The 27,799-nt window shown below is 41.5% G+C and overlaps 1 gene segment (V, D, J or C); it reads left to right on the forward strand.

Annotated features, from left to right (window-relative positions):
- The first annotated feature begins 202 nt into the window (after positions 1-202).
- LOC106583624 (Ig mu chain C region-like) lies at positions 203-6,179 on the forward strand. The segment is given in 7 exon segments: positions 203-357; positions 1,162-1,503; positions 1,976-2,320; positions 3,038-3,148; positions 4,280-4,621; positions 4,904-5,221; positions 5,742-6,179. Coding segments are annotated over 7 exon segments (1,842 nt in total).
- Positions 6,180-27,799: the final 21,620 nt, after the last annotated feature.

The raw sequence follows: 27,799 nt of genomic DNA on the forward strand, positions 1-27,799 counted from the left end.
TGTGTTCTTTCAGTTTAGTATGCTGAGAATCTAGAATGTGGTTCCTCAGTCAGCCCCACACAGTATGCAGGCAATGCTTTCTCAATACTATTTCTATTGTGCCTTTCTGACGCCCACAATCACAATATTCACTGTTACGTAACGAAGTCCATATTTGGTAACTTATGAGCTTTCCTGTGACTCAATTGGAGCATGGGAACGCCCTTGACTGAGATCTGTGTCAAAGTTTACTTTCAGAATTGCTCTCCAGTCTCAATACACCTGTCACAGTAAAAAACCTGACGTGATTACCAATGAATAGTAGCTGGGATATTAAAAATGTCATTACGATTCTGCTCCTTATTTTGCATTGTAAAGGTAAGAGGAAAAACTGGCCAGTATTTTGATTGTCTTTGTATTCTAACTACAGGTTTCTTAGGAGTAGTGGGACAAAGGTCAAAGTCAGTCCTAGTAGCGAGCAACAGTATGTGTCTTGGCTACAAAACAAGTTCTTAAACATTTTTCACGTCTAATCTTTATCGTTGCATTACTACATTTATGGGAAGATATCTTACAGTAGCTGTTTATGCTATGCATGTTTTTTATGTAACAGCAGAGAATAGGCTGTTTTATATCCGGCTGTGATTGGGTGTCCCATAGGGTGGCGCACAATTGGCCCAGTGTCGTCCGGGGTAGGCCATCATTGTAAATAAGAATTTGTTCTTAACTGACTTGCCTGGTTAAATAAAGGTTAAATAAATACATAAAATAAAACGTGTCAGTTTTGATTATGGGCCAGCGGTCGAACCCCCAAGCTGCCTGTGGGGAAATCTGCAAGGAGTGATCTGGTTGTTGGCTCTTATATCCCTGTATACTACCTACCCCTTGAACAAGGCACTTTTCCCCTAAGTGCTCCCAGGGGCGCTGCTCCCAATGTGTCAGGTTGGGTACGATGACAGCAAAAAAAATGTAATCATATCTGTGCAAATTGACCAAAAAAGTATTGTATCCTATGTATTGAGTGTGAGTCAGGGTGATTATCATAAAATACCTGCCAGCTACATGCTGCAGACTGATGTGAATTTTTTTATATTCAAATACTGCAGCAAGGCACTCAACCCCAAACTCTCATGACTGAGATAAAAAGGTATTACCTAAACTGGTTTGTGTTTTGGACTGTAGGTGCAAAGGCCCAGTCTACAAAGAAGATAGCCATCTTAGCTGGCACGGACGTTACCTTAAACTGCTTTTTCAAGAAGCCTGAACGTGTACCACTGAAGAAAATCACGGTTGAGTGGGGGATGATAGTGGATAAAGAGACCATAAAGCACCTAGTGTATACGCTCCAGAATGGGAGCGCCAAGGTGCATCGTGAAGGGTCTCGAGTCGACCAAACGGGGTTGCTTCAGGGCAATGCATCCCTTCGTTTGTTCAACATGACCGTGGCCGATGAGGGACTCTACCGCTGCAGAGTGATCATCACTCCCAACACATACAAAGTTTCCTCACAGCTGGAAGTATCAGGTGCTGTCTGACATGCTGTTTGCCCCTTCTTTTGTACATTTTATCACCAGAACATTTTAGCCCAGCAGAAAATGAAGCAATGATAGGCAGTGGAGGGTGTTGAAAAGAGAACGGCTCATAGTAATGACTGGAATGGAATGTGTTTGGTACTGTTCCAGTCATTACAATGAGCCGGTCCTCCAATTTTAAAGTGACACCATCCTCCACTGATGCTACAATAGTATTGGTATTTCTGTGAAAGTAAGTGGAATTGTTGAGAATAGGCCTCCAGTAGTATCCTAATGGATGTACCTTATTGTTTACATAATGACATGGCTTTACCTTACACACACAGGCCTAGTTCACAACTTCACACTCGGGCTTAGTTCACAACTTCACACTCAGGCTATGTGTACAATGTATTTAATTGTGTGTGAACTAGGCCACAGTGAGGGAAATAAATTCACTCTCTTTACTCCATCTTCCCCTACAGCCAGACCCTTGGTGTCCCTCCCAGAGACCGCCACGGTGATGGAGGGGGAGGAAAGGACATTGATGTGTGACATCACGGGATTCTACCCAGAGAATCTGGCCGTGACCTGGCTGATCCAAAATGTCTCCCGGGTGGCCCGTGGGAGCATGGCTCGCGGGGCCATCTCACGGGATGTGTGCACTGGAATGGCTGTGCCCAATCCAGACGGCACCTACAGTGTCAGCAGTCACATCACTGTCCAGGCTTCAGCCGTAGGGAGCGGAGGAGCCATGTACATCTGTCACATCGAACATAGGTCCTACCCTGATGGGAAATACAGCAAAAGCATCTTGTTGACCGTGCAAGGTGTGAAGCCAACACACCACTCTATCAGCTTTATATTGGGATTCATAACAAATTATACTGTATTTTCCCCAATGGGAAAATTTAATTTGCGGCTCTGAGCATAAATGAAAATATATCATTAAGCATATGTAACCGATGTGAAATGGCTAGTTAGTTAGCGGTGGTGCACGCTAATAGCGTTTCAATCGGTGACGTCACTCGCTCTGAGACTTCGTTGCAAGGGCCGCGGCTTTTGTGGCGCGATGGGTAACGATGCTTCGTGGGGTGTCAGTTGTTGATGTGTGCAAGGGTCCCTGGTTCGAGCCCAGGTTGGGGCGAAGAGAGGGACGGAACCTACACTGTTACACATACAAAAGACAAAGACAAATACAGATAATAAATACAGTGAGAATGAAAAAAAAATGCAATTGGGTGTTTTAATAAGGATTCAACTGAACACTACTATACACATAGTGTATTTCAATGGACTGAAAGTCAATTTCAGTGTATTTCTAGTGTATTTTATCAACATGTACTTCTAACTCATCAGATCCAGGGTTTAATGCTGTAACACTTGTGGTAGTTACTAGTCTTGTTAGTGTTCTTCTGGTCTTCTCTGCAATTGGGTGATTTAATAATGATTCAACTGAACACTACTATACACAAAGTCAATTTCAGTGAATTTCTAGTGTATTTTATCAGCTAATCAACATGTACTTCTAACTCCTCTCTCATCAGATCCAGGGTTTAATGCCGTAACACTGATGGTAGTTACTAGTCTTGTTAGTGTTCTTCTGGTCTTCTCTGTCATCGGTGGTGCAATGGTCTTCTACAGGTATTTTTACACAGGTATGTTTACATCCAAGAAGTGATTATTAGATTCAGGTGTGTTCTGTTGTGCTGGAACAAAAGCCTGCACACCTTGTAGAATGGTGACTACTGACAACATGGTGAATACTGATGTAGCATGGTGACTTCTGATGTAGCATGGTGACTACCGACGTAGCATGGTGACTACCGACGTAGCATGTTCAATACCAAAGTCGCATGGTGACTACTGATGTAGCATGGTGACTTCTGATGTAGCATGGTGAATACCGATGTAGCATGGTGACTACCGACATAGCATGGTGACTACCGACATAGCATGGTGACTACCGACGTAGCATGTTCAATACCAAAGTCGCATGGTGACTACCGACGTAGCATGGTGACTACCGACGTAGCATGTTCAATACCGATGTAGCATGGTGACTACTGATGTAGCATGGTGAATACTGATGTAGTATGGTGACTACCAACGTAGCAAGGTGAATACTGATGTAGCATGGTGACTACTGACAGCATGGTGAATACTGATGTAGTATGGTGACTACTGATGAAGCATGGTGACTACCGACGTAGCATGGTGACTACCGACGTAGCATGGTGACTACCGACGTAGCATGTTCAATACCGATGTAGCATGGTGAATACTGATGTAGCATGGTGAATACCGATGTAGCATGGTGACTACCGACGTAGCATGGTGACTACCGACGTAGCATGGTGACTACCGACGTAGCATGTTCAATACCGATGTAGCATGGTGACTACTGATGTAGCATGGTGAATACTGATGTAGTATGGTGACTACCAACGTAGCAAGGTGAATACTGATGTAGCATGGTGACTACTGACAGCATGGTGAATACTGATGTAGTATGGTGACTACCGACTTAGCAAGGTGACTACTGAAGTAGAACGGTGACTACCGAAGTAGCACGGTGACTACCGATGTAGCACGGTGACTACCGACTTAGCAAGGTGACTACTGAAGTAGAACGGTGACTACCGAAGTAGAACGGTGACTACCGAAGTAGCACGGTGACTACCGAAGTTGCACGGTGACTACCGATGTAGCACGGTGACTACCGAAGTAGCATGGTGACTACTGATGTAGCATGATCATTGTCATAATATTTGTATATTTTTCCTCAGTTCCTCCCAGCATCTCTGACATCATCAAACCCACCATCGTTTATGCAATGAAGCCGACCAACTTAAAATGCACCATTAAAAGAGTACGACTTAGAGAGCTCAAAGTGAAATGGTACAAGATAACAGCCAATAGGGACTGTAACGCAGCTTCCAATAGCCAATCAACGGCACTGTTGAGCCGCAAGGACCTGAGTGACCAGGCTAACATCCACTCTGAGGGCATGCATCACGTGTCCACCCTGTCCGTCTGTTTGTCAGTCAGTGAGGACCAGGCTAAGTACCTGTGTGTTGTGTTGTACAGAGGCAGGAGGATCACCAGGGAGACCACTGTGAGTGTAAAAGGTAATGTAATATGGTCATGGAATAATTATAATAATTGAATAACAATGTAACCAGTACATCATGCTGAACTGTTCTGTGTTTAAAGTCAAGTAGTTGTACAAGCTTGAAGTGGGTCTTGAGAGCAATACAAATGAGTGGACATATTAATATTGTATATAATATTTTATATACACTGTCATTCATAAAACACAACCAAAAAAGTCCATCCAACTGAATTTGTACCAATATCTAGAAATGTGCCACTTTTGACTTAACACACTGTTCCCTTTTCATTATCCCCAGTGACTCCATCGTTCTTTCACATCTCCAGCATGCCTCAGATCCCAGAGGTGAAGAGGTTGCTGGTGCTATGCTGTCGGGTCGAGAAGTTCTACCCGGACGACCTCCATCTCGAGTGGTCGAGAAATGACGGGGAGCAGGTGGGGACAGCCACTAACTATGGACCGTTCTCTGACCACGAGCGGATGTACAGCATGTGGAGTAAGATCGAACTGACAATAGCTCAGGAAGACGAGAGGGCGGTCTACACATGCCGCTTGTATCACTCCAGTTTCCCCGGGCCAGGATACAAAGACGTTCTCTATCATATCAACACACAAGGTAACTAATCAAAGACATGCTGTTCTTTTTAGCACAGCGGTCACAAACTCATTTTGACAGGGGGGGCACCAGTTTGAGAACTATATTTTAGTTACGTTTCTACATTTATCTCACAAATGTATTCAGACAATCAAAGCTAGGCTATATGGTGGTAATTGTCATAATGTGTAGATGAAATACGAGTTAGAGGGCAAGTTTACATCCTGGAAATGGAATTGTATTTGTTGGTTGTCCTAATTTTGCTCAGAAGGGATCAACAGACAGAATATAACAGCTGTTATTCAAGATAGTCTTCCCCTGATAAGTTGATAGTGTCTTCTGAGAACTTTTTTGTGCAAACGTGATGTGTGTCATCAGTTATGTTCATTTGGGCTTATCATAGCAAAACTATTTTTGCAACTGAAAATGAAAATGAGAATTTCTTATTGGACATGTCCAAGTACTCCCTCCCTGTTTCAGGCAATTTTATTCCATTTGATGCCTACTGTAATGAATAGGAGCCATGTGTCTTCTTCACCAGGTACTCCTCCAAGCGTGATGTTCATCAAGTGTGAGCCACTACTCCCTCTGCTGGATGAGGAGTGCACGCTCAACCTCTGCGTCAAAGACTTCTGTCCTGAACAAGTGTCTGTCACATGGTTTAAGGACGGACAGACGGTCCCCAACAGCCAGTTCTTCAACTCCCCACCCAGCCTCAACGTCAATGGCCTCTACTCTATGTGGAGCTTCCTCAAACTGAGCCCCACCATGGAGGACTACGGCTCAGAGTTCAGGTGCAGGGTGGTCCACAGTGCCCAGAAGGAACCGGAGGAGAGGGTGTTCACACATCACATCTCATAGTCACCTAGTCAAGGGAAGTCAGACCTTTGTTCAAATACTTTGTTTGCACTTTTGGGACTTTTCTATTGGTTCCATTACAACAGGAAAGCTCAATAAAGGACGGCTTAAGTATTTGAAATGATTTCAAGTAGTATTTGAACCCAGGCCTGGGATGTATATAAAGATATTACAGCTAAAGTATATAGTATACCTAAGGTTATTTTTGTAAATTAATTTGATACATTTATACTTGTTTTTTTACATTTATACTTGATCACTATAAACACTTCAATTGGGGCGGCAGGTAGCTTAGTGGTTAGAGCGTTGGGTCAGTAACCGAAAGGGTGTTAATCGAATCACTGAGCTGACAAGGTAAAACTCTGTCGTTCTGCCCCTGAACAAGGCAGTTAAACCCACTGTTCCTAGGCTGTCATTGTAAATGAGAATTTGTTCTTAACTGACTTGCCTAGTTAAATAAAGGTTAAATATTATTATTATTATCTTAATAATGATAAAAATATGAATAAATATTTTTAATATATTTTTTAATAGTAACATAGATTAAGTCAGAGCTCTGGGTCTTCGGTTTTCATGTATTGATTTATTAGGGACAGACAAATTAAATATTAACACATTGAATCATCAATCAGTACCTAGATGGGTTTTAAAATGGTAAAAAAAAAAAAAGACAAGAAAACAAGAACTAATCAAAACAAACAACTGCCAAAGCAGCAGCTACTCTTCCTGGTTTCCAGCAAAATTAAGGCAGTTTATACCATTTTAAAACATTACAATACATTCACAGATTTCACAACACACTGTGTGCCCTCAGGCCCCTACTCCACCACTACCACATATCTACAGTACTAAATCCATGTGTATGCATAGTGCGTATGCTATCGTATGTGTGTGTATGCATGTGTCTGTGCCAATGTTTGTGTTGCTTCACAGACCCTGCTGTTCCATAAGGTGTTTTTTAATCTGTTTTTAAAATCAGATTTTACTGCTTTACAGTTACTTGATGTGGAATAGAGTTCCATGTTGTCATGGCTCTATGTAGTACTGTGTGCCTCCCATAGTCTGTTGTGGACTTGGGGACTGTGAAGAGACCTCTTGTGGCATGTCTTGTGGGGTATGCATGGGTGTTCGAGATGTGTGCCAGTAGTTTAGACAGACAGCTCGGTGAAGTGGTTATTTCCTTGATTTACTTTCAAACTGTTTTTTCACTTTCGGTGTGTAACATTAATACCCACAGACATGACTGCTCAAGGCTAGGGATGCAAAACTACCAGTAATTTACCAAAGTTACCGGAATTTGCAGTAAATTTGGTAATTAAACAGGTAATTTATACTTGAATGACTTAAAGAAATCTTAATCTTTACATCTGTGTACATGTTGTCCATGGGGTTGTAGTGGATAGACCATATGGTTCAAGAGAAAATACCCTACCTAATGAAAAAAGCTAATCAACCATGACATCTTCAATTAACTCTGCAGCGTCTTTTTTTTCCATAACTGCCACCACTTCGGCCCCAAAACAAAGTCATAGTAAAATAAATAACAGCATGGAAAAAATGTAAAGGATATTCCATCCTGAAACCCTGATCATGTTTTACAGCGTTGTAATTCTATTTTTTATTTTTTTTTAATATATTTAAAACATCTTATTTTATATATTTTACATGGACCTAAAATCCTTGAAAGTTTAGAAATTCCTGGTTGTTCAGTTTCTGGAAAATGAGGCTTTCCAATTGATTCTAACACACTGAATTCTGTCAGATAAATATGAATCCATACATGTTAAGGCATTGGGAGAGAAATTAAACTTTGAATGTTTTGAAAGTAGAACACGGATTTACAGTATAAAATACTTTTTGCAAATCTAAAAACACAGGTCCTACCACTCCCCCTTTGTTAAGTTAATATTTTATCTTAAAAATAATATAAAATATCTTGCACAGTTGCCCCTATCAGCTGAATTTTGTAGTGGCTTTTACGTTTCCCAGCAAGAAAACCAAATAATGTCACTCAAACAGAAGGGGGAACTAACAAAAAGTCACTGACCACAACCAAAATGAAACAAGTGGGATTTTAGCAGTGGTGTAAAGTAAAAATACTTTAAAGTACTACTGGGTTGTTTAATATAAGGAATTTGAAATGATTTATACTTTTACTTTTGATACTTAAGTATATTTAAAACCAAATATTTTTAGACTTTTACTGAAGTAGTATTTTACTGAGTGACTTTCACTTGAGTCATTTTCTATTAAGGTATCTTTACTTTTACTCAAATATGACCATTGGGTACTTTTCCACCACTATTTTAGGTGGTGTTCTGAAAGACACTCATGGGGTGTCCACTGAAAGTTGACTAGCAACAACAACTGGAACCTAAGACACCCACCCTGAGCGCCCACTAAATTTGCAGAAGAGGCAATCAAAAGAAAAACCCACACCAAACTGAAAGACAGGAAGCAGACCAAAAAGTGGAGCCAAATTAAAACAGGGAAGATCAGACAAAGGAATGTTTTTCTAGAAATCAAATAGGGAGAGCCAACTAAAGGTGTTGACCCTCCACATCTCTCAAGGCAACTGGAGCACTGGGCCAGCCACTCTTAAACCTCGGCCAGCACAGGTGAAACACCTTCCGACTAACGAGATGGACGAAAGTCCAACCTCAAAACATAAATGGAAAAACCTTTAAAAGAAAACCTAATCATGAATAACTGTTTCATGGTTCGTAGACTGCTTTCATGGTGAGGAACCATCTAACATTCAATTGTAAAATACTGAACTTTTAAGGTCCCTTCCTTCAAAAAGCACATCCTTGTGCCTGTACCCTTGGAGCACACTCGATGGCCTTCCCACTTCTGACACCAATGTTGCAAAGTCAGAACGTAGTAGATCCGACCGGGGCTTGAACCCAGGACCCTGCAGCTGTCAACCCAACACCTTAGCTGTTACGCCAAGAGATCCAAACCTCTTGACAAGGTCGCTAGGTGTCACCATGTAATACCAGTACAATTGGAAAGAATGTTTCTGCATCTCTTTCAAGCTGGCTACAACAATATTGGGGTATCTTTGGAGAGCTCTTAGACCATTGGTTTCTTTTGTCCATGCAACCCAATGATTCTCCTAGGAGAAGAACATTCCATGTGCCATTATTATTTGTTTTAAAAAGAAAAATAGAAAATAGATAGGCTTTATTGACATTACTATTTGCCCTCGAAAGGGAATTTCTGTTGCACCTTTCCCCCTACAGAAACAATATCTACAAGACCTATACACAACTTACAATAGCAGAACACATTTAAAAGGTGCAGGCTGCCCGCTACTCGTTTTGGTAAGCAGCTGAGGAATGGGGCTGCAGTAATGTAAAATGAACAAACAGAGCTGTGGCTGCAAGGACTGACCATCCATGAGATCAAAATTATCCTTTTAACCATGTTTTAAAGTTTGTTCACATTTACAAACTGTCTTCAAGAATCAATGACTACATATCATTAATGTAAAAGTCCCAAAAATGGATTCACCAATTGCAAACTGTACCTTGAAAGGTCCATACACATCGAGATGTGGGTGGGCAGTTTTATCTGTAGATAATGTTAATGAGTTTAAAGACAGTTGTCAAACTATCTCTTGGATACAAACACTGTGCACAGATTCTACGAGTGATGTCCTGGAACCAAATTCACAGCTTCCCAGAGACTGGCTATGGGATCTGTCATCTTCATTCACTGTGGAACAACACAACAAGATGGGGAGTTGGACACCGGAAGTCAGAAGTCGGAGTAAGATAATAGAAATGAAGTTAACAGCTTATTGCTTACTGTTAGGAGGAAGCCACTGATGGCACTCTGCTCTCTTTCCTGGTTTTGTCAGCATCATCAGCTCTCCATTTCCTCCTGTGACTCCTGAGCTTATCTCAGATTCAGCTATGGAGCTCAGGGAGCCATATGCAGAGGTTCTCTGAGACTGGTTGTCAGATCTGTCATCTCCACTCACTGTGGAATAAAACAAGAACATTGACTAGTGTGGTATTTAGCTAAATGAGAACCAGTGTTGATCAACCTAATCACAATGGTTCTAAAGTAAACATTAAAATGACAATGTTCATGCTGGATAAATGATGTGTTATTTGAATTTTGGATAGATTATAAATGTTTTTATCAAATGTCAGATTCCCAGAAATATACTCTACATAGACCCCTGTACATCTTAGTCAGAATTATTCTTACTGTTTGGAGGAAGCCACTTCATACTGTCAGCTTACCTGATTGGTGCAGATTGTTTGATCTGATCAGGAAACACATCTCCACTGTTTCCTGCCACCATCACTTCTATCTTCTCCAGCAGCTCTGTGACCTCAGTGCCATCACCCTCATTGACATTGTTAAGAACATGGTACCTGTTTCCACATTTCTCAACAAGCCACTGGAGGGCCTTCCCCTCACTTTCAATATGCTGTTCAATGGCTGTTTCCCAAACAGCCCCCATAGGTGAACAGCACTATAGTGTGACTCCAGACTGTCTCACTGAGAAGTTCCAGGTGTTCCTCTATTGTTCTTCTTTCTTTCTCAGTGAATGAAACATCCCCCCGTATGACCAGGAGGAGAGTGTGGGGTCCTGGGGGACAGAGACACACTGTGCATAATCTCCTGTTTAACCATTCTAGGAGTGAACTCTATGGGGAGATTTCCCCAACAGCCTGGAGTGTCGACCACAGTGAGCTGCCTCCCTGCTACTTTTGAGCACTGAGCAGCTACCCTCAGGCACTCCTTTCTGCCCAGGATGGTGTTACCTGCTGAACTCTTCCCAGATAATCTAGTCACCTGGCAGAGAGATAGAACACCGACTTTTTAGGTGATGACATACATGACTATAAGAATTAAATGGCCGTTGTTCGGAATAAACTGTTTGCTAAATTGATATTCCATTGACTGTTGCCATGTACATGAGACATACAGTATGTTGTAAGGCCTTAGCTCTGTGACAGAAATTATAGTATATTGTGACAGAGCAAAATAGGTAAGTTTTTCAGCTAAATAACTATAAAATGTGCAAAAATTGACAAAGATGTCATTAACTTCAGATTAACATACCCATTAGTCTCACAATGGTCTCTCTCTGTTGCCTCACCACCATCAGTCTCCGTTTCACTCCCTCATCCTCTGCTTTCCTTCTGTCTTCAATCTTTTCTAGTATCGCTCTCTTTAGCTTATAATGGCCTCTGTTTACTGTCACCATCTTTTCTATCTTCTCCAGCAGCGCTGTGACATCTCCCCTGTTCTTAGTGTTAAGGACATGATACCTGTTATCACATTTCTCAACAAGCCCCTGAAGGGCCTTCTCTCTGAATATGCTGCTCAATGGTTGTTTGTCCCAGTCTTTTCCCATAGGTGAACAGCACTATAGTGTGACTCCAGACTCTGTCACCGAGAAGCTCCAGGTGTTCCTCTACTGCTTCTCTGTGCTCCTCTGTGAATTAATCATCCCCCGTATGACCAGGAGGAGAGTGTGGGGTCCTGGGGGATACTGAGACACACTGAGCACAATCTCCTGTTTAACCAGCTCAGGAGTGGACTCTACGGGGTCATTTTCCCACCAGCCTGGAGTGTCGACCACAGTGACCTGCCTCCGTGCAACTTCTTTCCGTCTCTTCACACACTGAGCAGCTCTCCCCAGGTCAAACTCATCTCTGCCGAGGATGGCGTTTCCTGCTGAACACTTCCCAGATAATCTAGATCCCAGCAGCACAATCCGCAGCTCTGAGAGATGGGGAAAGTTACCTGGCAGCATGAAACATTTTATCATGTTAGCATTCATTTTCCATGTATTTGTTCAGGGCAGCAGTGCATTTACATTTACCTGGTAACTAATTTATCTAAATTTGTAATTTCAGCGTAACTCAGTTCTTTAAAAATACTGTATGTTTATTTTTTTTGACATTTTCATGCAAAATCCAACGTGAATAATAAGCTTCACATGAAGTCCAAGGCATATAAATCACAACACTTTTTGATTTCAATGTATCGGTATGCACAATTTATGATATAATTGCTGTCAGTAGACTTTTCTGTCAACTTACTATTTTCAATCTAGTTGGGTATCATTATACATAACATTTGCATATCTGGTCATTTATATTAATAACAGCATTTTGGCAGTCAATATCTATAATATCTCTATTATTCCATGTTCAGTACTTACAATATAAACACCTACAACAAGGCAACAGTAAACATGTCTCCCCCCACCTTGGGCCAATTACTGACAACAATTCAAACTAGACTATAGAGCCCCACAGTGGAGGTGTCATAATATCCTAGTGGTCAAACAGGGAAAAGGTTCCAATCGTTTTTCCACAATTCTTTTTTTTTTTTTAACACTTCAAATAAGGTCTGTTTTGTGTACGTTTACCCTGGCATGACATTTTGATAACCATGTAAATCTCTCTCAGACAAGGTGGCTTTTATCAATACATTTGGCTCTATTTACTCTCAGATTTGAAAATGCTAATTAGCGTCAAAGTAGACATCATGCAAAACTACAAATCCCTGCAAGCTCCTGCACGTTGTCTCTAGCTGACACCTTTGCTAACAGGTATTGTGTCAATTTAAAATTTGCACAAGACAGTTCACAGAATTGTCCATTGAAAGAAATGTTGCCAATTTATTCATTACTACATTAAGCTAACAGTAGATAGTTAATCCAGAGATTCTTACCTTCTTATCTCATCCAGATCATCATGGCATTTGTAGTTCTTTATGATAGACACATTAGCAGCTAAATATTATTTCATTTTTGGGGTAAATACAGGCGATAAAAAGTGACCTTGTCCTAGAAAGATTTACATGATTAGCAACATGTCACGCCAGGGTAAGTCTGCACGAAACACAGCCTTTATTTTAAGTGTTTCTAAAATGAATGGTGGAAAAATGATTGTTTGACTGCTAGGTTTTATGGGTATTATGACATTTATGGGTATTATGATACTGTGGTACGCTATACTGATATTGACAAAACGCACCCGTTATAGCGCCACCATGTGGTCGAAAATGAATGTTCTTGCATATGTTGAGTCGGAACAGTGTTTGCAACATGTGTACCAACTTTTGTTACAATACGAATATTCGTGACTTATTTATGTGCCAGACCACATGAATGTCTATTGGTCAATAGACATTCATGTCTGTTTTAGGTACTAATCTGGAAAATATTGAGTTGAGATACTTTTGGCCATAGATGCCACATATCAAGTTTTGTGCAGCGTTTTAAGTGTTTTACACAAAATGTAAAATGGCGGAAAATCTATCATCCCTATACCTTATGGGTCAAATGTGTTCCTTGTGAGAAGAAGGACCTATGTACCAAATTTCATGACTTTAAGACCTTTTCTCAATTATATTTGCTCACCTTCTGTGTCCTCTCTCGCCTCCTTTTGAAAAAGGTCCAAGTTAATCGAGGAGAGTCAGCGAGAAGAGTAGGCGAGGAGAATGAATGTGTATGGAAATGCACTTGCTTGAAATTAGATGGTCCTTCTCCACTCGCGCATCATTAGGCAAATTATGTTTACTTGTGTCACGACTTCTGCCGAAGTCGATGCCCCTCCTTGTTCGGGTGGTGCTCGGCGGTCGACGTCACCGGTCTTTTAACCATCATTGATCAGTTTTTAATTTTCCATTGGTTTTGTCTTGTCTTCCTCCACAACTGGTTCCAATCCCATTCATTACATGTTGTGTATTTAACCCTCTGTTTTCCCTCATGTCCTTGTCAGTGATTGTTTGTGTGTTATGTGTGCGTGTATTTTGTATCGGTGTGCGACGGGTTATTTTTACCCATGTTATTTTTATATTTTAGTTTTGGAGGATGTTTTTCTATTAATTAAAATACTCTAGTTTAACCAGGTTGGTTTCTCCTGCGCCTGACTTCCCTGCCACCTTCACACACGGCTATGACAACTGGGGTGGATCCTAAAATAAATGTGTAAAGTGCTCAAAACAAGTTGTTAGTTGTGCAAGACATTTATAGATAAAACAAGTACCATATTGTTTTTAAACGTAGGCATGGTTTTCTGCTCCGACAATAGAACAGCTGATTCAAAGGGGGTGTGGCAGATATCAAAACTCTTCCGCCGTAGGATACACTTGTGCTTGCTCGCCGAAAGGAGGCTATTGAGGGGAGGACCCTACTCCGTTCGCCTTCTAACAAATTGGCATACTCCTAGACCATTCGACCACATAACAGTTTACGGTTCACGGAGGAGAAAGGAAGGAGGAGAGTGGACAGAGGATGAACTTTTACCCAAACGGGGTGTGACCTTTTAAAGTTTGCATTTTCAATCGCTTGTTAAAGCGCCATCATCTGGCCAATCAGTATAATTTTGTAAAGGCCGAGCCCGGATCTCTATGGCAAGACCATAGAGAATGATAGAGAAAGGATCCCTATATAGTTCCTATTATGGCGTCTGAACGCATGGACAGCACCATTGAGGAAATCGCCATCTTGAAGTTGTCAATTTTCTTCTTCAAGATTGGCTGATCCCTCTTGATGATCCGGTTGGACATTACTCCAAAGAGGGTCGTCAAGAAGGATCAGCCAATAAAGTTGGAAGTCCCACCCAGCTGATAACATGTTAAAACAGCATTTTGGCGACTAGCAGCCTCTATCATTCTCTATGGGCAAGACGCATCATTCATCGAAGTTCAGTCAAAATCGGGCCAGAGCTGTCAGATACTGTGTGTGAAGACTGACGGACACAGATCCACAGTCCCCTGCCCGATTTTACCGTGGGGGATAATAATGATAGGAAGTTACCTGTGTTTAATACTCTGATACACCTTTTTGCTTTTCCTGAGGATACTTCTTCACTTTTTCTTCTTTCTTGCATTCTAGAATCGTCATTCACTCCTGCAGTAAAAAATAAACTAATTTATCATCTCAGAAACACTCCAGCGATCAGGCCCTTTCCTCCCTCCAAACGATGGCAAAGTTTGTCACAAATCAGAATCAATAGTTGAATTTTAAGTGAAACATATTTTAGCTTACATGACAAACTGTGTTTTTAACCATAATTTTTCTTCCCAGCTGCCTAAACCACCAAAGGCCTTTTCACACTGGATTGTTCTAAGCCCCGGGCTATTTTAGTCCTAGGCTAAGACTGGCCCTGGGCTAGCTTATCCTGTTTTCACACAAGCATTTGTTAACCTTGGAATGAACGTTAGCCCTGGGCCATGGATTCACACTTGTATTCCAAAGCCCTGAGCTAAAAGACAAACACACATGCGACCAACATCTCTGCCACGCGACCAATTTTTTATATTTTTTATTTAACCTTTATTTTATTTGTATTTATATTTCACCTTTATTTAACCAGGTAAGCTAGTTGAGATCAAGTTCTCATTTAAAACTGCGACCTGGCCAAGATAAAGCAAAGCAGTGCGACACAAACAACAGCACAGAGTTACACATGGAATAAACAAGTGTTCAGTCAATAACACAATAGAAAAAAAAGAAAGTCTATATACAGTGTGTGCAAATGGTGTAAGGAGGTAAGGCAATAAATAGGCCATAGAAGCGAAGTAATTACAATTTAGCAGATTAACACTGGAGTGATAGATGAGTAGAGGATGATGTGCAAGTAGTGAAACTGGTGTGCAAAAGAGCAGAAAAGTAAATAAAAACAATATGGGGATGAGGTAGGCAGATTGGGTGGGCTATTTATGGACTATGTACAGCTGCAGCGATCGGTTAGCTGCTCAGATAGCTGATGTTTAAAGTTAGTGAGGGAAATGTAAGTCTCCAGCTTCAGCGATTTTTGCAATTCGTTCCAGTCACTGGCAGCAGAGAACTGGAAGAAAAGGCGGCCAAAGCAGGTGTTGGCTTTGGGGATGATCAGTGAGATATACCTGCTGGAGCGCGTGCTACAGGTGGGTGTTGTTATCGTGACCAGTGAGCTGAGATAAGGCGGAGCTTTACCTAGCAAAGACTTATAGATGACCTGGAGCCAGTGGGTCTGGCGACGAATATGTAGCGAGGGCCAGCCGACTAGAGCATACAGGTCGCAGTGGTGGTTGGTATAAGGGGCTTTGGTAACAAAACGGTTGGCACTGTGATAGACTGCATCCAGTTTGCTGAGTAGAGTGTTGGAAGCTATTTTGTAGATGACATCGCCGAAGTCGAGGATCGGTAGGATAGTCAGTTTTACTAGGGTAAGTTTGGCAGCGTGAGTGAAGGAGGCTTTGTTAAGAAATAGAAAGCCGATTCTAGATTTGATTTTGGATTGGAGATGTTTGATATGAGTTTGGAAGGAGAGTTTACAGTCTAGCCAGACACCTAGGTATTTATAGTTGTCCACATATTCTAGGTCAGAACCGTCCAGAGTAGTGATGCTATTCGGGCAGGCGGGTGCGGTCAGCGAACGGTTGAAAAGCATGCATTTGGTTTTACTAGCGTTTAAGAGCAGTTTGAGGCCACGGAAGGAGTGTTGTATGGCATTGAAGCTCGTTTGGAGGTTAGTTAACTTCTTTGGGATGGGGGCGGTATTTTGATGTCCTGATGAAAAGCATGCCCAAAGTAAACTACCTGCTACTCAGGCCCAGAAGCTAGGATATGCATATAATTGGTAGATTTGGATAGAAAACACTTTAAAGTTTCTAAAACTGTTAAAATAATGTCTATGAGTATAAGAGAACTGAAATGGCAGGCAAAACCCCGAAGACAAACCATCCCCCCCAAAATAAATTAATCCTACCACTGATTTCAATGGCTGGCACTTTTATAATCGGGTGAAATCTTGCCCGATTGCAGTTCCTAGGGCTTCCACTAGATGTCAACAGTCTTTAGAAAGAGTTTCAGGCTGGTTTTTGGAAAAATGAGCCAGAAATTGTAGTTTTTCTAGGTGGCTCCCATTTTGGCCGTAGTGTTTCCAAGCGCGTGAATGAGAGCGCGTTCTTTGGTATTTTTCTCCGGTAAAGACAATAACGATTCTCCGTCTTAAATTTTATCATTTATTTGCGTATTAGGGTACCTGTTGTCTGATTTTAAATGTTGATTGACTTGTTTGGATAAGTTTATTGGTAACGTTTGGGATTCATTTTGTATGCATTTTGAAGGAGGGAAACCGAGTGGATTATTGACTGAAGCGCGCAAGCTAAACTGAGTTTTTATGGATATAAAGAAGGACTTTATTGAACAAAAGGACCATTTGCAATGTAACTGGGACCTTTTGGAGTGCCAACAGAAGAAGATCTTCAAAGGTAAGGCATATATTATATCGCTATTTCTGACTTTCGTGTCGCAACTCCCTGGTTGAAAATGATTTGTTTTGCATTTGTGTGCTGGGCATTGTCCTCAGATAATCACATGGTTTGCTTTCGCCGTAAAGCCTTTTTGAAATCTGACACGGCGGCTTGAGTAACAACAAGTTAAGCTTTATGCTGATGTATTGCACTTGTGATTTCATGAAAGTTTAATATTTATAGTAATTTAATTTGAATTTGGCGCTCTGCAATTTCACCGGAAATTGTCGCTAGCGTCCCACTAATCCGCAAGAAGTTAACACAGTGTCCAAAGAAGGGCCAGATGTATACAGAATGGTGTCGTCAACGTAGAGGTGGATCAGGGAATCACCCGCAGCAAGAGCGATATCGTTGTTATATACAGAGAAACGAGTTGGCCCGAGAATTGAACCCTGTGGTACCCCCATAGAGACTGCCAGAGGTCTGGACAACAGGCCCTCCGATTTGACACACTGAACTCTGTCAGCGAAGTAGTTGGTGAACCAGCCGAAGCAGTCATTTGAGAAACCAAGGCTATTGAGTCTGCCGATAAGAATACGGTGATTGACAGAGTCGAAAGCCTTGGCCAGGTCGATGAAGACGGCTGCACAGTACTGTCTTTTATCGATGGTGGTTATGATATCGTTTAGTACCTTGAGCGTGGCTGAGGTGCAACCATGACCAGCTCGGAAACCGGATTGCACAGCGGAGAAGGTACGGTGGGATTCAGGGAGTCCTAGGCTAAGACTAGGCTAAGACTGGCCCTGGGGTAGCTTATCCTGTTTTCACACAAGCATTTGTTAACCCTGGGCTAAGCTTTAGCCCTGGGCCATGGATTCAGACTTGTATTCCAAAGCTCTGAGCTAAAAGACAAACACATTCGACCTACATCCTATCTCTGCCACGTGACCAATATTTTTTTTTTTTTATTTAACATTTATTTAATCATGGAGTCATACTAAGACCAAGGTCTCTTTTAAAGATGATCCCTGAATGACAGAAAATACACACTTCAATAAAAATACAACATGCAAGCAGAAAGGATACGCCCCCCTCAGAGAGAGAGAGACACAGCTTAATGTGAGCTCTCATATTTTTCTACATGTTTTTTTTTTTTACAAAAGGATAGATTTGGAGTTAGATACACTTGGATTTTTTGGCAGGTACATATGCAGGATGCTGCCCTCCACGGCATGGCCTTTGCTCCAGATCCAAACTCCAAACCTACAACCTAATTTTAACCTAAATTAACTGGCGAGATTACTGCTTCCAAGGTTTGCTTTTTCCAAGCTATATGGAGGGTGCTCTAGCAAACAAACAGCAGAGACCCGAGGACACCATCCACCCTGGAACTGAGTGAGTAGTGTTTGGTCTGATGCTATTGTGAAAGCCAAGAAGAAAAAAGAAAAACTAAGAAAAATAAAGTACATTACATGATAGATTTTCCTTTATGGGGACTGAATGCTGAGTTAAGGCTCCCAGGTTTGCAAGGACAGACCAGATACAAATTCAATTAGCATTAAGGTGTGAAGTAAAAGGCCTTTGGGCCCAACAAGTAGCAGGAGTCTTTGAAGCATCCTCTGAAGCCCCTGACTGCTGTTCAAAGACCATTCACTGGCATTTTCTACAAGAAATCTGCCTCCAGAAATCAAAGCTTCTCCCAAGTGGGTGTGACACCTACTCCTGTTGCCTGCTGCACTGCTGCTTGGATTCCACCTGGTGATCTGTTCACCGTCTGCCCTGGCCTGTCTCCCCCTGTCTGGTACAGGTACCTCCACCACACTCACCCCTCACCCGAGCTTTCTCTCGCCTCCAGCACACATGCACCGTTGGGGCGAGTGACTCTGAACTTAAAATGGCTTGCCCCAAGTCGTTATATGTTTAATTTTTTTCTTGTGCATTTTGCTATTTGCCTCATGACTCCTGCATGCTTTCTTTACCCAACCGTGGGACAGACTGTTTGTTCCCACACTCGGGACTCTGACTCTCTATTGGTTACACACTTTTGGCCTCCCATCCTATTCTAACCTCCTCTCGCAGGCTTTGTATTCATGTTACCTGATGAAATTGCTGTACAATATGATCTTGTTTCCATCTGATGCACATTCAGATGTCATAAATCAGCACTGCAGAGCTCTCCCTGTCCTCTGCCGTGCCTTCATTGTATTACTGTTGATGATATCTGGAAATGTGCATGTACACCCTGGTCCATCTACTGTTGCTAGCCCCAATTCTGACTTGTGCTCTGATATCTGCTTCACTGATTTCTGCGCTTGTAAAAGCCTGGGTTTTCTGCACGTTAACACTAGAAGCTTATTACCTAAAATGGATCAATTGAAAGTGTGGGTTCACAGCTCCAATCCAGATGTGTTGGTCATTACTGAGATGTGGTGAAGGAAGAGTGTTTTGAACACTGATGTTAACCTGTTATGGCTAGGGGGCAGTATTTTCACGGCTGGATAAAAAACATACCCGATTTAATCTGGTTACCACTCCTACCCAGTAACTAGAATATGCATATACTTATTACATATGGATAGAAAACACTCCAAAGTTTCTAAAACTGTTTGAATGGTGTCTGTGAGTATAACAGAACTCATTTGGCAGGCAAAAACCTGACAAGGTTTCAGGCAGGAAGTGGCCTGTCTGACAAGGTGTCGTTCTTCTTGTCTCTGTTTATTGAAGAGTGAGGATCTTAGCTGTCCCGTGACACTTCCTACGGCTGCCATAGGGTCTCAGAAGGCGGTAAAAAGCTGAATCGTGGCTTTGCAGGCTCTGGCTAAAAAAAAGTAGCGCGTTTGGGTAGTGGCTGGTTACAGTACTGTGAGACTCAGGCTCGTGCCCGCGTCGACCGAAAGCTTTGTTTACTTTCCTCAGTTTAGCTAAAAGGAGATTCCCGGTCGGAATATTATTGCTTTTTCACGAGAAAAATGGCATAAAAATTGATTTTAAACAGCGGTTGACATGCTTCGAAGTACGGTAATGGAATATTTAGATTTTTTTTGTCACGAATTGCGCCATGCGCGCGACCCTGATTTACCATTTCAGATAGTGTCTGGGACGCACGAACAAAACGCCGCTATTCGGATATAACGATGGATTATTTTGGACCAAACCAACATTTGTTATTGAAGTAGCAGTCCTGGGAGTGCATTCTGACGAAGACAACAAAAGGTAATGAAACTTTTATAATAGTAAAGCTGATATTGGTGAGTGCTAAACTTGCCGGGTGTCTAAATAGCTAGCCCGTGATGCCTGGGCTATGTACTTAGAATATTGCAAAATGTGCTTTCACCAAAAAGCTATTTTAAAATCGGACATATCGAGTGCATAGAGGAGGTCTGTATCTATAATTCTTAAAATAATTGTTATGCTTTTTGTGAACGTTTATCGTGAGTAATTTAGTAAAACGTTAGCGAATTCCCCGGAAGTTTGCGGGGGGTATGCTAGTTCTGAACGTCACATGCTAATGTAAAAAAAGCTGGTTTTTGATATAAATATGAACTTGATTGAACAAAACATGCATGTATTGTATAACATAATGTCCTAGGGTTGTCATCTGATGAAGATCATCAAAGGTTAGTGTTGCATTTAGCTGTCTTCTGGGTTTTTGTGACATTATATGCTAGCTTGAAAAATGGGTGTCTGATTATTTCTGGCTTGGTACTCTGCTGACATAATCTAATGTTTTGCTTTCGTTGTAAAGCCTTTTTGAAATCGGACAGTGTGGTTAGATAAAGGAGAGTCTTATCTTTAAAATGCTGTGAAATAGTCATATGTTTGAAAAATTGAAGTTTTTGTATTTTAGAGGAGTTTGTATTTCGCGCCACGCCCATCATTGGATATTGGAGCAGGTGTTCCGCTAGCGGAACGTCTAGATGTAAGAGGTTAACCTTTTTGGTTATAACCTTTTCGGCAAGACAGATCTTCCAAAGGTGGGGGAGTGACAATCTTTACCAAGGATCACCTTCAGTGCTCGGTTGTCTCCAACAAGTCTGTCCCCAAACAATTCGATTTGCTGGTTTTAAGCATTAAACTTTCAAATAGCTCTTTGTTGACTGTTGCTGGGTACTATCGTGCTCCATCAGCACTGGCCTGTACCCTACATGCCCTAAGCTCTCTCCTGGCCCCTTACACTAAGTCTGAATTTGTCCTGCTACGTGACCTAAAGTGGGACATGCTTAAACCCCCCGACCAAGTCCTAAAGCAATGGGATTCCCTAAATCTTTCTCAGATTATCACCAATATGACTCCAAAAACCCAGAAAAGGCTACTCTCCTTGATGTTATCCTCACAAATAATCCTGATAGGTATCAGTCTGGTGTTTTCTGTAATGACCTTGGTGATCACTGTTTTACAGCCTGTGTTCGTAATGGCTGCTCAGTGAAACGACCTGTCCTGAGTTGTCATAGACGCTTGCTAAAAAACTTTAATGAGCAAGCCATCCTTCCTGAACTGGCCTCTGTAAAATGGTAAAGAGTCAAAGATGCTTGGACCTTATTTTTTGACATTTTCAAGTGGTATTGTTAACAAACACACACCCATAAAGAAAATAAGAATTAAAAACAGATTCAGCCCCTGGTTCGACCACGAACTTGCAGAGTTACTCCACCTCAAGAATTGCATTTGGCAAAAGGCTCGGCACATGCATACTCAGGCTGACTGGCTATCGTTCAGGCAAATGAGAATTAAGTGCACTCAGGCTATCCGGACGGCCAAAGTTAGTTACTTTAAGGAGCAGTTCTCTCTCTGTGGGTCTAACCTCAAGAAGTTCTGGAAAACGGTTAAAGACCTGGAGAATAAACCCTCCTCCTCACAGCTGCCCATGTTCCTTAATGTTGATGATGTGGTTGCTACTGACAAGAAGCACATGGCTGAGCTCTTTAATCACCACTTCATTAAGTCAGGATTCCTATCTGACTCAGCCTTGTGTTGTGTCTTTGGCATCATTAAAACTGAAGACATGTTTATCAAATAACTCTCTGTAATTATTATTACGCGATTAAAGCGATTAATCATGTAACGGTAATTAACTAGGAAGTCGGGGCACCAAGGAAAATATTCAGATTACAAAGTTATAATTTTCCTAATATAACTTTCAGATATCATACTATCTGATCTGAGTCTTCTGATTTAATGATGTATTCGTTTACCTCGTCAGTCTCATTCCAAACATCGTAAATTGTTGGTTATCTGCACGAACCCGGTCTTCACTATGAGTCATCCATACATCAATTGTCTTAAAATAATTAATTTACTAAACTAAGTAATTCACAGAAAGGCATACAAAACAGTAGGTGTCGTTACAAAGAAATGGTAGAGAAATGTGCCCTAGTGGGCTAAACCGGCATGGCGGCTTGTTAAACAAAAGGGAGGTAGGGGAGGCCCTACAGCTGAGAAGGCCCTACAGAGTTCATAATTATAACAATTGAAATGCTAATCCTTTGCACATGAACGCTCACTCATTCGGGAACAATTGCAATCAATATATATATTTACGCTCAGTGTGTCGTCGGGATCTTTGTTGAAAAGTTATTTTCTGTTGTAGAGTTTTGTCCTCGCGTTCTCTCTCTCTCTCTCGGTTAGAATGGATATTTCAAAGCGACATTCGTTCATGTCGTTATAGAATGGATGTTTCGTCGGTCTTCGCATTCAATGATACCGAATTCCTAGCTGCAGACTAGTAATTAATATCAAAGATTTGTTCTTATTCTGTCGGTATCGATAGTCTAAGAGTTTAACCTCTTACATCTAGACGTTCCGCTAGCGGAACACCTGCTCCAATATCCAATGATAGGCGTGGCGTGAATTACAAATTCCTCAAAAATACAAAAACTTCAATTTTTCAAACATATGACTATTTCACAGCATTTTAAAGACAAGACTCTCCTTTATCTAACCACACTGTCCGATTTCAAAAAGGCTTTACAGCGAAAGCAAAACATTAGATTATGTCAGCAGAGTACCCAGCCAGAAATAATCAGACACCCATTTTTCAAGCTAGCATATAATGTCACAAAAACCCAGAAGACAGCTAAATGCAGCACTAACCTTTGATGATCTTCATCAGATGACACACCTAGGACATTATGTTATACAATACATGCATGTTTTGTTCAATCAAGTTCATATTTATATCAAAAACCAGCTTTTTTTACATTAGCATGTGACGTTCAGAACTAGCAAACTTCCGGGGAATTTACTAACAATTTACTAAATTACTCACGATAAACGTTCACAAAAAGCATAACAATTATTTTAAGAATTATAGATACAGAACTCCTCTATGCACTCGATATGTCCGATTTTAAAATAGCTTTTTGGTGAAAGCACATTTTGCAATATTCTAAGTACATAGCCCAGCCATCACGGGCTAGCTATTTAGACACCCGGCAAGTTTAGCCTTCACCAAAATCAGATTTACTATTACAAAAGTTTGATTACCTTTTGTTGTCTTCGTCAGAATGCACTCCCAGGACTGCTACTTCAATAACAAATGTTGGTTTGGTCCAAAATAATCCATCGTTATATCCAAATAGCGGCGTTTTGTTCGTGCGTTCCAGAAACTATCCGAAATGGTAAATCAGGGTCGCGCGCATGGCGCAATTCGTGACAAAAAAAATCTAAATATTCCATTACCGTACTTCGAAGCATGTCAACCGCTGTTTAAAATCAATTTTTATGCAATTGATCTCGTAAAAAAGCGATAATATTCCGACCGGGAATCTCCTTTTCGGTAAACAGAGGAAAAATCATAAAGACGGGGGCGGCCAGTGCACGCGCCTAAGCCCACAGTCCCTTGATCGGCCACTTGAGAAAGGCGATAATGTGTTTCAGCCTGGGGCTGGAATGACGACATTCAGGTTTTTCCCGGGCTCTGAGAGCCTATTGGAGCCGTGGGAAGTGTCACGTTACCGCAGAGATCCTTTGTAATGGAATGAGATGTCAAAGAAAGACAATAAATGGTCAGACAGGCCACTTCCTGTAAAGGAATCTCTCAGGTTTTGACCTGCCATTTGAGTTCTGTTATACTCACAGACACCATTCAAACAGTTTTAGAAACTTTGGAGTGTTTTCTATCCAAAGCCCATAATTATATGCATATTCTAGTTACTGGGCAGGAGTAGTAACCAGATTAAATCGGGTACGTTTTTTATCCAGCCGTGAAAATACTGCCCCCTAGCCATAACAGGTTAACCACGTGGTATGGTTAAATTCAGTAAGAGGAATGCATGGTCAAACCTTGGCCCTCTCGTTATCGAGGTAAGCTGGTCTGGGGAAAGAAACCCTGGGTGGGTTTATATACTGAACGTAGAAAAGGCTGTCACATGACGCCTTGTCCTGTCTGTGTCCCTGGGGGCGTGCCAAGGACTTGGTGAAACTTCAAACAGAAAATACAATTCTCTGACATTAACATCTTACAAGCATCCCAACATATTCCAAATAGCTTTATCCTTATTAATTCATTTTATACAACCATTAGATGTAAGTCTCACAACTGAGGCTACTATATAAACAGAGCCATGGTAATGTGGCCGTATTGTCTCTGAGTTTCACAAAATTGTACCAAACGGACCAGTTCATAGCTGGATTCTTCACCGATCTTTTATACCTTCTCCAGAACATAAATGTCGTTCAGTTCTCAAGCTCTGTGATGTGGAAGAAATTCCTTTGTCCTCTATGAAACCACTCTGTCTCAAAACTGTGGCCATGAGGCAGGACATTCCCTTTGGAATTTACGACCTCTCTCACAGAGCCTTGGTGGGGGAGACAGGTAGGGGGATGGTGCCTAGAAAACCCAAAGAGGGCAAAGTCATGACACCTGCCTCCTTGCCCATCCAACATTTCCTCATCTCTCACCCCTTACGATGCGACTAACACCGATGCTTCTCCCTCTTTTTCCCCTGCCCCGCAACAAGTTTCTCCCAGCAGGCAGTCACTGAGTCCGAGGTGCTAAAGGAGCTCCTTAACTTCTTGGGGCTATGTGGGACGCTAGCCTGCCACCCGTGGTGCACCCTATCAACAGCAGGTGCATTTCAAGAGCGGCAAATTTGAAACCAAATAAATGTCCAAATTCAAATTTTTCAAACATACAACTATCTTACACCCTTTGAAAGATAAACATCTCCTTAATCTAACCACGTTGTCCGATTTCAAAAAGGTTTTACGGCGAAAGCATAAAGTTAGATTATGTTAGGAGAGTACATTGACAATAGCTGTGTGTAATGTTTTGTCAATTCAAAGACGGGCGTCACCAAACCATAAAACCAGCTAAAATGATGCACTAACCTTTTACAATCTCCATCAGATGACACTCCTAGGACATTATGTTAGACAATGCATGCATTTTTAGTTCTATCAAGTTCATATTTATATCCAAAAACAGCGTTTTACTATGGCATTGATGTTGAGGAAATCGTTTCCCTCCAATAACCGGCAGTCAAGTCAGCACCACAAATTAAATAATTAAAATTAGAAAACATTGGTAAAATATTATATTGTCATTTAAAGAATTATAGATTTACATCTCTTGAACGCAATCAACTTGCCAGATTTAAAAATAACCTTACTGGGAAATCACACTTTGCAATAATCTGAGCACTGCGCCCAGAAAAATATGCTTTGCTATACAGACAAACGGCCATGTTGGAGAGATCTAAAATCGAAAATACTATGTAAATAATCCATTACCTTTGATTCTCTTCATCAGATGTCACTTCCAGGAATCCCAGGTCCATAACGAATGTAGTTTTGTTCAAAAAAGCTCATCATTTATATCCAAAAAGCTCCGTGTTGTTAGCACATGATCTAAGCCAGCCGGACTTCTCGTCATGAACGAGGGGAAAAAATATATTTACGTTCGTTCAAACATGTCAAACGTTGTATAGCATAAATCGTTAGTGCCTTTTTAACCAGAACATGAATAATATTCAAGGTGGACGAATGCATTCTCTTTTATAACGTATTGGAACGAGGGTACCCAACATGAACTCGCGCGCCAGAGTCTAATCGGCCATCACCGTTCCATGGCTCTTGTTCGGTCAGATCTCACAGTAAAAGACTCAAAACACTTTGTAAAGGCTGGTGACATCTAGTGGAAGCAATAGGAAGTGCCAAAACATTAATCAACCCCTGTGTGTTTCAATGGCATAGGCTTAAAGGTAATTCAACACATCAGGTATCCACTTCCTGTCAGAAAATGTCTCAGGGTTTTGCCTGCCAAATGAGTTCTGTTATACTCACAGACACCATTCAAACAGTTTTAGAAACTTTAGGGTGTTTTCTATCCATATATAATAAGTATATGCATATTCTAGTTACTGGGTACGATTAGTAACCAGATGAAATCGGGTACGTTTTTTTATCCAGCCGTGAAAATACTGCCCCCTAGCCCCAACAGGTTAAACTTGACCCCCAAAAAACATCTGGGTCAGATCGTTTAGTCTCTGTCTTCTTTAAGGTTGCTGCCCTATCATCGCCAAGCCTGTCTCTCCTTTCTGGGGAGGTTCCCATTGCTTGGAAGGCAGCCACGGTTCGTCCTTTATTTAAAGGGGGAGATTAAGCTGAACCTAACTGTTATAGGCCTATTTCTATTTTGCCCTGTTTATCAAAAGTGTTGGAAAAACATGTCAATAATCAACTGACTGGCTTTCTTGAGGTCTATAGTATTCTCTCGGGTATGCAATTTATTTTCCGCTCAGGTTATGGATGTGTCACTGCAACCTTAAAGATCCTCAATGATGTCACCATCGCCCTTGATTCTAAGCAATGTTGTGCTGCTATTTTTATTGACTTGGCCAAAGCTTTTGATACGGTAGACCATTCCATTCTTGTGGGCTGACTAAGGAGTATTGGTGTCTCCGAGGGGTCTTTGGCGTGGTTTACTAACTACCTCTCTCAAAGAGTGCAGTGTATAAAGTCAGACAATCTGCTGTCTCAGCCACTGCCTGTCACCAGGGAAGTACCCCAAGGCTCAATCCTAGGCCCCATGCTCTTCTCAATTTACATCAACAACATAGCTCAGGCAGTAGGAAGCTCTCTCATCCATTTATATGCAGATGATACAGTCTTATACTCAGCTGGCCCCTCCCCGGATTTTGTGTTAAATGCTGTACAACAAAGCTTTCTTAGTGTCCAACAAGCTTTCTCTACCCTTAACCTTGATCTGAACACCTCCAAAACAAATGTCATGTGGTTTGGTAAGAAGAATGCCCCTCTTACCACAGGTGTTATTACTACCTTTGTGGGTTTAGAGCTTGAGGTAGTCACCTCATACAAGTACTTGGGAGTATGGCTCGACGGTGCACTGTCCTTCTCTCAGCACATATCAAAGTTGCAGGCTGAAGTTACATCTATACTTGGTTTCCTCTAATCACTCCTCTTTCACCCCAGGTGCTAAACTAACCCTGATTCAGATGACCATCCTACCCATGCTAGATTACGGAGACGTAATTTATAGATCAGTAGGTAAGGGTGCCC

This window comes from Salmo salar, chromosome ssa22 (assembly GCF_905237065.1).
Source record: "Salmo salar chromosome ssa22, Ssal_v3.1, whole genome shotgun sequence".
Taxonomy (NCBI): Eukaryota; Metazoa; Chordata; class Actinopteri; order Salmoniformes; family Salmonidae; genus Salmo; species Salmo salar.